The 13,609-nt window shown below is 31.6% G+C and overlaps 1 protein-coding gene across 3 annotated transcripts; it reads right to left on the bottom strand.

The window, feature by feature from the left end:
• Positions 1-1,384: 1,384 nt before the first annotated feature.
• On the bottom strand, positions 1,385-12,834 carry axed (BTB/POZ domain-containing protein axundead). Of its 3 annotated transcripts, none has more exons than XM_088029663.1 (3): positions 12,708-12,834; positions 2,913-3,055; positions 1,385-2,840 (listed from the first exon to the last, which is right to left on the bottom strand). In XM_088029663.1, exons 2-3 carry the CDS (start codon positions 3,041-3,043, stop codon positions 1,982-1,984), a joined length of 990 nt encoding a protein of 329 aa, XP_087885789.1. In that variant the 5' UTR covers positions 3,044-3,055; positions 12,708-12,834; the 3' UTR covers positions 1,385-1,981. The 3 variants fall into 3 exon arrangements, with proteins under 3 accessions (XP_087885789.1, XP_087885790.1, XP_087885791.1); XM_088029664.1 differs by lacking the exon at positions 12,708-12,834 and adding an exon at positions 5,886-5,927; XM_088029665.1 differs by lacking the exon at positions 12,708-12,834 and having other exon boundaries at positions 1,385-2,859; positions 2,913-3,002.
• Positions 12,835-13,609: the final 775 nt, after the last annotated feature.

Raw genomic sequence — 13,609 nt, 5'->3', positions numbered from 1 at the left:
ATTAGTCATAATTGTGAGTAAAACAATAAGATGGTGTAGAGGAACTGCTAAGTAGGTGAGAAATATATGTATTCACTAAGAACTGGGGTAGCAGTAGTTAAGAGACATCAAAGTTTAAGGACCTTCGTACGTCACATTAAACTATAGAACCAGTTTTGCATATCTTATGTATATTTCATGTCCCATTGCATTTTCAGTTTTCACATTCATTATGAGGAAGTAGCAGCGGCTTCAAACCAACCATCTTCTGCCGCTGATGTTGAAAGCGATGGTGTGTCTTCCTCATGAGACTGTGTATCTGCACTGTTCAAGTGATGAGTGCAATGACTGTGTCTTGTCCACCTGCTAGTTTATGAGGCCCCGCTGTTACATTAAGGATAGCAGTCAGTTGGTCCTACAACACATTTTGAGAACGTTTACCGTTGAGGCCGATATACTTACACTTTACAATATCATTGCTTGTGTTTTAGGCATTTGAAATAATATTTCTGTCCATAACGCAGGTTTTGTGATGTACCACATGTGAGTGGTCTTCCTTCTTCCATTTTCTTGCCCATAGATTTGATTTTCAACTCATATTAACAATAAGATGAACGAGTTATTCGCCTGAATGCAAGAAGTTCATGTTGGTATTGGGGCTATTGAAACACAAAAGCGATTGAAGACAAATTGGGGGAACATTATTTAAATTTAGTTCACGGAATTCGTAAACTAACAGGTACAAAATTCCATAACCTTATAAGAAGTACTCAAGGGTTCATATACAAAAACCAACTTTAGTATTCCCCCAATACGTACTGCTTAACCAATGTCACAATGATTGTCGGCTTTGATAGGGCTTCCATCTACCTTCTATTTGGAGTTTTCTGAAATTAGTGGAAAGTCGTCGTACATAAAACGTCAAATAGTATTTACTTACGGCGGAGGAAACAAATACACCATAACGATTCGTGTTGAGAAATCGCACATTCAAACATTTTATTACAAACGATATTTGACAAGAATTGACAGTTCATAAAGCAATGTGTCCACACAAACAACACAAAATTTAGTGCGCATGTAGAGATAGACAGAAGATATCGTTGTCTTTCTTTTTGTCACTAATAGCCATACCTTATAAAACAGACACTTTGATCTAGTGACCTTAAAATTAAAGCTTTTTCATAACAAAAATATTTCTACATCCATAGCTACAATGTATGCTCTATTTATAAAATTGTTTATAAGGAGATTTTTTTTTAATATTAGAATACAATGAAACAGATATAGCCATAGATTTTGTTTTTTTTTAAATGAGCGATTGTAAAAATGATACTCCTATTAAATAAAAGATTATACATTATATATGTTTTTAAAACTCTATCTAGAATAAAAGAAAGAAGCTGCTTTATCACATGATTTATTTGTTTTGACAGTCAGTATACAGAAATACGTGTATTATGCAAGAAAAATATGGCAATCAAATTGACTTAAATTTACCATTACAACTAATAAAACTGGCCTACCAATCAACATCATCCATCTATCGCGATGGTAACAACACTTCTATTTTCTAAAGCATCTCATCCTTAGCCTACCGTTTGACTTTTTTTTATCATAAAATACATTTATTATAGTAATTGATTTAAATTCCAACAGTGATAGAACCTTTATATAAAACAAGCCTAGGCCCAGCCTAAAATCTTCATAAACAGGGATTTTTTAAAAATATATAAAAAGAACGTAACTTGAATATCTACAACTAGAACACATCACAGACTTAAAACAACGAACTAAAAACTGAACACAACAAATGTCTCTAAGTACTATATCGAGCGTCAACTAAACCTAATGAAGAAATCACATAAATATCTTAGTACAGTATTCGATAGTTATCCGTCGTTTAAATAATGATTATTATTTAAATTTAATATAATACATGGTAATCACAAAACATGGCTAGTGGTTTTCGAAATAGTTACGAATAAGTGCTCGATAGTACTTAGTCGAAAATGGCAGACCAACAGGTTAAAAAGTTCAAAAGAAACCGGTCACAAGTCGTGCTGCTGCTGCAGCGAGTATTTTTCTTTTTTACTGGACAATCCATGGCTCTGATACTACTTTGTGAGCTGAGAAGTTTAGGTTTTTCGGTTCCTGGAACTCTTGGTTGTGACATTTTATGAGGCAGTTCTTCCACTGGTCGGTTCTTGCTCTTTTCTTTAATGTAGAACTGAATCTTTCTCCATTCTTTTTCTTCAAGTATGTCGCTTCTAGTAGGCCCTTTTTCACCATAAATAGTTCGACTACAGAACTCTTTCTTTGACATCAACCCATATCTTGGAGCATACCTCAAGTCTCGAACCACCGCCTTGAGATTTAGCAAGTGTGGTTGAAGTGTTCTTCTATGACACTCCTTGGTCGACCATTTCAAGACAGTAGCATAAACTAAACATTCGCTCTTTACTTCTAACGTGTCTCTTATAATTATAGCAAGAAGATCATTGTACGACAGATCAAGAATTTCGTTCTGTTTCAAGACATAATCCGCATTCTTATCAATTTCCAGAAGACAGTTGTGTCGCAAATTGTCTGTGAGTTCCTGAACCCAGTCTTTGTCTCTTAGATTTTCATTCTCCACGATAGGAGGAGCTGAAGGCTCGAAGTCATTGGGATTTGAACATGGCATCTTACATTGTGAAAGATGCGCGAATATCGACAAGACGTTGCTTTTGTCCAACTTCCTGTCGAGAATCTCAATGCACTGTTTCACTAGTGGCATATTCTTCAGATTCACGGCCGTGGAGAGCAATTGGCATGCGAGATTTGGGTCCTCTATCTGCAGTTGGTCCGCTTTCATCGAGCTAAAAACAGACAAAATCACTAAAATTTATCATTACATTAATTCAAGTTCAAACAAAAAAGGTTCCACCAACCTGGTTATGTTTTTATAAGCTTCCGCGTATGAGTTGCTTCTGGATTTTCTTTCCGCGGCGGTTTCGTCCGAAGTCGTAACGCTCAGCATTGGTTCTGTTTCTGCGTATGGTTCGTTCGCTACTATCACCATCTTTGGTAAAATCTGTAATAGAGTGAAGTGTCATAAATTGAGCATTAAAGGAAAAAAGTACGAACTTTTCCAAAGTACGAGAGTTCTGTTAATATGGTTAAAAGTTAAAGCGCCAATATTTATAGTTCATACAGCGGAGAGGGAGTGCTAATAGACGATAACAATTGATAAAAAGATAAGAGTGTAGCCCCAACATCATTTAAATTAATATCTTTTATTTATGGTTCATAATCGTTTCGGTATCAGACCCGTTTCCAATTTGATGAAATTATTACAATTCAATGTAAACATAATCACGTAATCGCATTCAACTTGATTAAGTTCCGCTTCGACTGCAAAAGCTGATCAATTGAAGAATTCGGCAATGACCACAAGACAAGTATTATTAATATAAATGAAATTTAAATATGTACATTTTACTCAAACTTTAACGGATGCTCTTTTTCGTAACATATGTATTTAGATATTGTTTTTACTCTTCAAGAGTTGCAAGATTGCATTTTCTTCAGATTTGTTTGTAATTTTTAAGAAACTTAATGTTTAATACGCAATCTAATTCTTTGGGATCTGTTCTCAAGTAGGATATCTGATTTTTCCGAACAGTAGGTATTATCGTTATTACATTAGTCAACAAGTTTTAAACAAAATTTGTACTGCTGAAGTAGTGAAAAGTAATTTTTTCCTGTCTGTACCTATGTATAGTAACCTTAGCAACCTTAGATTGGCGTAGCATGAACGCTGGAATCAATTTCTTTTACCTTTTCTTAAAACTGAGACAGCCATTTAAAAAACGAAACCTGCCAACTTTCCTTATTTACAATAAACTGTAATGGATTTTTTTCCGCCACTATTTCAAAATCACCCTGTATAGCCTCATTTCCATTTCGAAGACCGTTTTTCTCCATTAGTTTAGAAATCAGAGATTTTTTTTAGTACACTTTCGTTTCTTTTCATTTTTGTTTATCAACTTGCAAAATCATGAAACTCTCTAATACATCATTGAAAAGGTACGGTAAAAAGTTTATAAAATAATAGTGTTAGTATTTGGTGTGGCCAGTATTAGATAAAATCTAACTCATTTTTCTATAGTCGGCATAGGAGTGCCCACCATTGGATAACGATATTTTTCGATTTGTTTTGAAGTTTTTAGTTTTCTTTTAGATAACTTTTCTTTACTTAATCACTTGCAAAATCTATTTTGTTTTCCCGTGTTCTTCCACATTTCGGCACACCACATCTAAGTGTATCTAATTTTAAAATGGTGAAATGTACTTCTCAAAAAAAAGAATGATAAAAAGATAAGTAACATCCTGTCAAAGTCCATTTCCCCTCAGTAATGTGTTCATATTTCATACCAAAAGTAAGGTTACTATCACAGAATATAAAAAAATCCATTTGGAAAAAAAAGCGAAAAAGAAAATTGTCTAAGAGTTAAAAAAGACAAAGGAAATTGAGAGAGAAAAAAAGCAGAAAGCAAATGTGCTATTCAAGCCAAAAAGAAAAAACTAAGACAAAAGACTTTTACAATAAATAATTTTTGTTAGCATAATAACTATTATTATACCAATTTACAATTTTGCAACTTGGGTAATCCCCTAATGTGTTTCGAAATGGTGCCCACTATTAGTCGAGAGCGGTGTCGACTATTGGCAAAAAAGGTGGCCATAATTAGCTTAATGCTGTGTCTTGTGAATTTTGAAGATTGACGAGTTTTTAACATTATCTGAAGGTTTACAACTATTTTTACAACAAATTAATGTCATCATACAGGCGTAGAACAAAAATTCAATTTTATACAGCGTTTTGAAGTTGAGAAATCTGCTAATGGTGCCGATTATTGGTAGTTTTAACTTAATTAAACAAGCTTTCCAACGAACTATAGAGTAAGTTTTTGCCAAGATATTTGAAAAAACAAAAATTTCGAAAAACGAACGGTTTTTAAAAACTTTTTGATAGATTTTTGCATAGAACTCCTAAATTAGTACTTTGATTTTTTAAAGTAATACATCATTATAAAGTTGAGATCTCTAGTTTCCAACGCGGTGTAAAACACGTTATTATCTCCTCGTCATTTAGAAGTTACATAACAACGGATATAGAGTACTTGAAAAAATCATGTTTTGTTAACTTTCAAAGATTTTGTTAACATTTTAACTTGAATGTTCGCAAAGTTAAAGTTTTTGATAAACCTCGCGTTACTAAATGACCGTTTCGTATCAATCCAAATATTTTTTCGCCTCAGATGAAATTTTCGTAAAATTGACATCCTCCTTTAAGTAAAGATGCAAAAAAGAAATTTCCAATGAAATCTACCTTCCCATTTTGTGCTAATTATCCAACAGAATGCCAAGTACATAGGTATAGTTTACCCATTGTAATAAATTTTATTTTAACTTATATGAAAATTTTGTGGGACATGAGACCAATTTTGTAAAAATATCATGGGAAATACTAGCCTTAGCGATGAGCTTTATAGGCCGTTAAAAAGCTTGTACCTACATTTGTACCTAAAATAACCATATTCCAAGAATATCTTTGAATCCGGACCTGAAGGTGCAAAACGAACTTCAGATTCAGAATAAGGAGCCTATTCCACTTTAGAAACAATTTTCCACTTCAGAAGTCAAAATTTTTTCAAAATTTGTTGACTAGTGTTATTGTACTGACGAACTTTATTTAATTCCAATTTTTTTCCAAATTAATTTTTTACAATCATTAAGTCAGCAAAGAATATTTCTAGTACAAAAAAAAACAATTTAGGCAAAACGAAATTATTTATGTTGTATTTACCCTTTTTAATTATTACTAGTAAACAGCACGTTATCTATTACTTGTAATGTACCTATTTCCTGTAGAATAAAGTACCAGACACACTTCACTAGATTAAAAAGCTGATGAAAACTGTAAAGGATTGAATTGAGAGCTTACGTTTTAGCGCTAGCGAAACCGTGGCGAAAATTACCGAGCTAAATTGATAATTGCGAAAGATACCGTGTAGCTGCAATTCTAGCTGTCAAATCCTCAAAGAATTTCTAAGTTGAAAAATCAAATTCTTTGTAGAGACCAATTTTTTTTTTCAATAGTCGCTGATTTTCTCGTGTCATATTTTAAACTTTCAACTTCAACTTTTGAATAAACCCTTTATACAAAGACAAGCAAACAATAAACTTTTCTGTATTTTGTATAAATTAAAATCATCTTGGTGATCTCATCAATCAATTCTTGTTGGCGTTTGATAAGTATGCAAACGTTGTCAGGTTGAGATATCTGCTTGAATGAAGACACCCTTCTCTTTCTTTAGATACAATAGACAGACATTAAATCATATGAAATGAAGAAGATATTAATAAAATTGATTATAATTAGATCCATTTTTGCTGCTCTTAAAAACATATTCAAAAGGCACAAGACGTTTGAAAACGTAGATATTGGTAAAAACATAAATATAAACATTTTTGCATTATGATTAATCAAACGTAGATAAACTGAATGTTTTGTTGGAAATGAATCAGAGCAAATGATGGGTTGGGTAGCACAATGAAAACAGATAAGACAACTCAACAAATTTTTATATAATAACATTGCACAATATCTTTTAATCGATCAATGGCATCAATGATACATAATTTTTAAAAATGTGTACTTTTTTAAAAACTGTCATATTCGGTAAATTCGTAAAATGATCAATGAATGACATTGACCGGAAAGATGAAACAAAATCATACGACGTAAAATGAGGATATTCCTGTATAAATCAGAATGTATCTATGAAAAATGATTTTATTTCAATAAGAAAAGAAGGTAAGTGCAAGCAATTCTTATTCTTATTTGGTGTAATTTTACGCACGGCAAAATAAATTCAATTAACAGGATGTCAAAAGTGTTAATGTCTTCACTGCATGATCAACAGGAAAAACGTGTTAATTCAGTTAAACTATAACTTATATCAAATCAAATAACATATATTAGGCTTATTTAGTTTATCGAATATAATATTTACAGATTTGTAAATTTTCCCACTGCAAAGAAACTTTATTATCTCATATTTATTATCTTCTCCATTCAAACAAACACAATAATTGTAAAAACGTACAAACGAAACATTTGTGTGCGAAAAGAAGTAAAATTGTGTTAATTAAGGAAGTATACAACATGTTTATTTACGTATTTTAAACGTCGTGACCACGCGCCACATTCAATAGCCAGTTAACACTACAACTTTGAAAAACTGTCTCACGTGATCATTTGCAAATAATTTTCCAGTCTACCATTGTCCCAATATTACTGTTGGTATTATCTTTGTCGGCTTGCCAAAACTAAATATTTACGAAGGAATGGTTTTTAGAATTAATTTGTTTAATCTCTATAAAAAGACAATTGTGTCAACGTCGTCATAAAACGATAAGATAATTAATTGTATCGCAATGTTTTAATTCGATTAAAGAACTACTGTTAACACAGCGGAAATGATGTAAAATATTTCAAATTATGCGAAGCGCATTACAAAATTTAAGTATTGCGGAGGTCAAAAACCGATTTTTAACGGAATAAAAAATCGTTATATTCGGTAATGTTTATGTAAAGAAGTTGTTATAAACATAACTTTAGTGTTGTCTGTATTTGGGATGACAAATAAAATGTTTCCGTTCACAAATGTAGCAACATATTATGCGGGTCTGGTTCAAAAGCTCTTGGAATGTACCTACAACCAAATGATCCCTTTCCTGACCTTAATGACTCATTTATAAATAAACCACTTTGCGGTTTGTGTTTGAGTGCTTAATGATGAAAGAGGAATATAATAATTAAGATCTTCTGTATTTTTGTTATTCGGATATTGTTGTTATTAATTACCCATTTAGGGTGTCACTCATCTCGTAAAATAAATAAATAAATAAATAAATAAATAAGAAGTGTCTAAATATTTAGATTTGGTTATCCATAGACTTTATATCTTTAGATATGCATTAATGAATAATATTATTTATTATTTGAGGTCTTAAAAAAGTGGGCATAATAATAAATCGTTGCATTTGTATAAATATAAAGTTTATGAATTATTATCATTTAATCTTGAACACTAACAAATAAAATACCACTTTTCGCCTCATCAGCGAACCACTTTGTCTTTCCCACACAGCAAGTGCATTTTTCTTCGTAAGGATATACTCGCACAGAATCTTTAATGAGAAATATCTACATTACGGAAAATGCCAAAGTGATTAACGAAATGAGCGCACTCTGAATATAAGTAAGCCTGTTAATCAAGTATTTCTGTACTTAAATTTATAATTAGTTTTGAACAGTGTTGTGTTCGCAACCTTGCATTGGACTCATCAAAAAGGGTCTTCTCTCTTTCTCAAGGACTTAATCTCGTAATACTCAACTGAGGTGTGCCTATTCAAATGGTAAACGTCTTTTATTGCAGACCAGACCCTAACTTGCGCACCAAACATTTTCAGGTCAATAATCATACCCAACCTACTTTAATAATAAAGGTGTCTTGGAATTGCATTCAGTCGGATCACAGCTACTGGTTTATTTAGACAGCAAAGCTCTAAAATTTTTGGTTTTACTACTCACGTTTATTGATAAAGAAAAAAGGTTTCGTCTTTTTTGGTCTTTTTGGAAATAGTTTTGCCTATTCAGTTCCTTCGATTCGGTTTGTAATTTTATTGTCACTAAACATTCAACAGAAGTTATACAATTATAACTCGAGATAAATTATTATATGACTAATAAAACAACTAACACTGTACTTGTACTAATCCCGAACTTGTTTGTGCTTCGGCAATCTCCTTTGAAAAGTAAATATTCGTGGTATTCAAGTTTAATATAGGTTTTATAGTGCACATCGTTTACAGAACAAAAAACTCAATTATGGTTTATAAATAGATGTATCAATGTTATGCATGCAATTACTAAAGCAGTTTAGTCTTATGACTTAGAATGAAAATTGTCTTACATAAGTGTATTATTAGAAATGAAGAAATAAAACGGGAGCTAAGGATATATATTTAGATAAAAAAAAGTGGAAACAGAGTGTAAATAAAAATTTACCGAAAACAAAGGCGGCGAAGGAATATTTAGATGACAAGAAAGAAAGCTCATCTGAAGAACCAAATTTAAATATTTTTATAAACATTCATAATGACAAATCTGCTTGAGATATTGTCAGAATTTCGACGCCAATAGAAGAAAAAACTTATTACTTAAAATCCCATTTATATACCACATATTTTAAATGGAAGGCGAAACGCAACGCAACGCCAATATCAGTTATTTATCGAACTCTGCTATCAATTCTTCAGGATATCAAGATGGGCATTTACTGTCATTATTTAACCAAAAACTACTTTTACGAGTGCTAATTTAACTACTAGAAAATTAAAATTCAAATCTGTCTCGTCAAATCCGCGACTTTGAGTGGTCATTGAAACATCAAAGCAAAGAATAGCATCTCTGCACTTCTAGAATAATTTAACTCTTTGACTACCAAATTAAATGGAACGGACTCTCCATGTTTTCGTCAACTCTGACCATAAATCATCAATTTCACATACGCAAATTATCACACCAACCGAAGTGCTAATTGCTCAGTAATCATGATAACTCACCTCTTTCACTTTTTAATTATTGTAACTTTTTACCCACAATAAGTGCAACTGTTCTGCAAACAACCCTTTCGACTAAAGTGAATTCTTAATTTCTTAATTTTAAAATAGTAGAGGTCACTTTCACACCCTCTCAAGTGTTTTGTCCCAGACACATAACTTAAATTAGTCACGGTAATGATTAGATTTAAGGGAAACTCACCGTAAACTCGTGAGAAACTACAAACAATAATTATCACTATTGAGTAAAATGTCTTTGTTTTAATTATTTGCCAAAATCTCACAAGCAAATCAAATGTTATTCAATGAAAAATCTTCTTCACTTTTTTGAAGCTATTGATTTCATTAAAAAAGTGCAGTAAAAATAAAATTAAGACTAAAGATAACAAAATAAAACTATGATAGATACCAATATTAATATAAAGTCCTTTCAGAATTATTTTAAAACAGAATTAATCACTTAATTATAGCCATTAGTCTTTGGTCAACCCCAAGTGCCCTGCCACCAATTTTAATAAAAGTACCCTATACATGTCGAATTTCAACATGTACCTACTTGTGTTGAATTTTGAAATTATGCATTTGTTACAAGAATAATAAAAGTGACCATAATCTAATCTGCTATAAATGTAACTTTAAAATATCTATAAATGTTTAAAAAATGTATTTGTACGTTATTTTATTACTATATTAACATCTTATAGTCAATTGATTTTGAAAACATCTTTGCACCGTCAAATAATAAATAAGTATAGCCAAGTGATATTTTAAAGCAAAAGTCTGCATACGTTTAAAGTAAAATAAAAGCAAAATTGTAACCAAATAGAATTAAATTAAATTAGAAGAGGTTCAAAAAGTTGTTACTTGACGTGAAATGCCCCAGTAATGTTTTTTTTAATTGCATATTTATCGAATTTCTTTGTTTATTACTCCAATATCATAAACGTAAATTGAGTATTTTTTTAAATTGCGGTTTCTATCATACAGATATTATCATTATTATTGTCACATTCTCACAATAAAAACAGTAAATAAATAAATGGATACAGATAGGTACATTTAATGTCAATGTCTGCATTGTTTTTTGTAATTAGGTTCCTGATTTACGTTGCAAAATTTTCCATAGAAAAACAAAAATTGTTTTCCTCGTTTTATCCCTTTCTGTTGAAAGCGCACACATATCTACCTAACTGGAACATTGGCCTCGAATCCAATTTAACGATATTTAGCTTTTCGTCTGCAAATAATTTTAGTTTATTTGAACTGGACTGCAAAACCTTGCAACACTTTTCAGATTTTGTTCTGTAAACAAGCAAACCTTACTCAGAAGTTACAAAAAACCAATCAAGAAGTTTGCTAAAATTAGATGGACATTCAACAACTCTGCAATCTGCCAACGCAAATAAAAATAGATCTGAACCATTTTCCTGCGTTCCGTTGCGCATAGTATAAATTCCGGTTAGGTTTATTCAATAATAAACCCATCTTACAAGAGAATCATATCAATATCGTCATATCAATATTTTGTTTTATAAAAGATAAAATACGCGATGAGTAATTCACTGTACGGTTTAAAAAAGAATCTACAATGTTGTGAAATGACCAAAGTTGATCATTGATCACCGAAACATTTTTTTCGTTTATTCTTGGCAACAATGACCGGTCCGAGCTAAAATCGAGGAAAATAAAAAAAATCACACTATTTTTAGTTCTTTGGTATCAACAAGCTGCGAATAGCATTCCGGCGGTTATCATCTCAACCGTCTTTTCCGTTTTATCCCAGATTTTTCCTCGTTAATAAAATACTACAAGGTGAGCTCGACCTACCCCGCTAAGTTATCGCGTAGTACGCAGGGGTGCACAAAAACACAGGTGGAAATCGATACTGACTCGAGTTCAAACCTTTCAAACAATTCTAATTCCAAATTCTCAAACGTTGCATTGTTCAGCAGTTTATTTTTCAGATTAAGCCATTTCAAGAGCATGCGGGTTCTTTCAATTTTCAAGAGCAAAAAATTTTGCATGGGGTTACCAGACGGTGAAGAGTAATAATAATAACATAATTTGTAGAAGGACGTTTTAGTTGAAATTTGGCGGGTTTGCTAATTAAAATTATTAATGTGTAAGTTTCGTAGTTCTATATGCACGCACTTGCAATTTAATGAAAATTAAAAGTTTTATCAGTTCTTTTCAAGGATATTGATAGTTATTGTCATTTATATATTTACGTATCTATATTTCTATGTCTACGTACTTTGTTAAATTGCTGTAGTAGTAGTTATTTTAGTAATAATAAGCGAGGACTCCACTACTTGACACCCCTTATAAAATATGCACAGGAATGAAATTTTAATGCTTTTTTTCTATTTAAAACTTCGGTTTGCCTTAGTAAGATTACAAAAATAAACAATCAAGGGAACATTAAAAATGTTGGAACAGTCAATGACACCTTAAGAAACATCCGAAATTTCCTTATCGCTTGAGTAAGATCAATTAGTAATTGTGAATCTTTTTATTTTAAGGTCAGCTACCCAATACTCCTCGAGATTGCTGAACGATATGCCGACATGACCTAGATACTATTAACATAAAAAATTTATGTTCGAGCCACTAAAATTATTAATTATTGGAAATTTTTACCAGCAGTTCGAAGTTCTTAAAATTAGAAAATTAAAAGATCAATAAAACAGAAACGATCAATTTTCACGTAGATGTGACCATAAACACTTGGGATAAACCATGAGCAATTTTTAATGGCAACCACTTTTAATAAACAAAGTTGATAATAAACTCTTTGTATAATAAACTAGTCTTAGTAAATTCGCAACCACTGTCAAATTAGCGTTGATGTTTTTATGCCTTCCTGTGTCATGTTAAAGGTATGAATGCGTCAGTTTGTGATTTTTACAACTAAAATCAGGCTAATATTAGAAAGATGTTGGAACACCCTTGACAACTGATTTGTTTACTTTGTCATAGGCAAATATGGATTCATGAAGATAATTTTACAGGATTTTAATGAAGAAACTTAATGTCAAGATGAAACTCACCTATGAACATCTAATTAGTGAGTCACCAATTAAAAGGCACTGAAAACTGATTATATCAATAGTTATGTTTAGGTCGCCCAAGCGACACACTTCGTCTATGTAGCAGGATTGGACTGAGCTTGCGGAGTCCACGCGAAGCTTTGCCAGGACAATAACTCGCGCAGGCTCGGTTTCAGACGGAAGCTCATAAACAGTTGATTTGGTTCGAACCGTGAAAATATCATGATATAAAACCAAATTTTTCGATCTATGAAAAGCAAAATTGTTTTCTTGACAAAATTCATAAATGTAGAATCGACAATATTCCATAAAATTCACGAAGAAAACATTATCAATGGTCTAAATAAAACCATGAAAAGGGTTGTCGATTTGGATAGTTTGACCCTTCATACAAGGACATACTGAATTAATTGAGCAAACAGGTATGGAGGTAAGGGAACGTAGCCTAAAGGAAAGACAGATTATTTTTATTCATAGCAAAATTCGTAGCAGGTTTTATTTGTTTTTTTTCTTTTTCCCTCACTTTTTCTCCAAATGATTTTGTCCAAAACACAATAGTTTTTAATATACTAAGTGCTAAAATTTCTGATTTTTTAGCTACGCGAGCCATAAAAAAAATAAAATTATAGAAATTCATTAATAAACCAAATGAAGGGATTTGAACTGATATTAGTTTCTCCAATATTTTAGACTGTCTTACACGAAAAGATATGCTATAATCTCACCTGAAACAATATAAAAATGTTTTAAGAGCGTATTAAACTGTAAGAATGTAGTACATATTTATATCACTTTTTTTAGAAGGTCCAACTAACTGGAGTTTATAATTTTCTTATGTTATCCTTGTGAAAAGTCTCTATTATTGACATCTCTTATAGGTCACTTTCTTATGGCGTCACGTT

This window comes from Gnatocerus cornutus, chromosome 2 (genome assembly GCF_029298725.1).
Source record: "Gnatocerus cornutus isolate USDA-ARS CGAHR chromosome 2, icGnaCorn1.1, whole genome shotgun sequence".
Taxonomy (NCBI): domain Eukaryota; kingdom Metazoa; phylum Arthropoda; class Insecta; order Coleoptera; family Tenebrionidae; genus Gnatocerus; species Gnatocerus cornutus.
The sequence above is the reverse complement of the archived record's forward strand: the minus strand, read 5'-3'. Positions and strand labels throughout refer to the sequence as shown.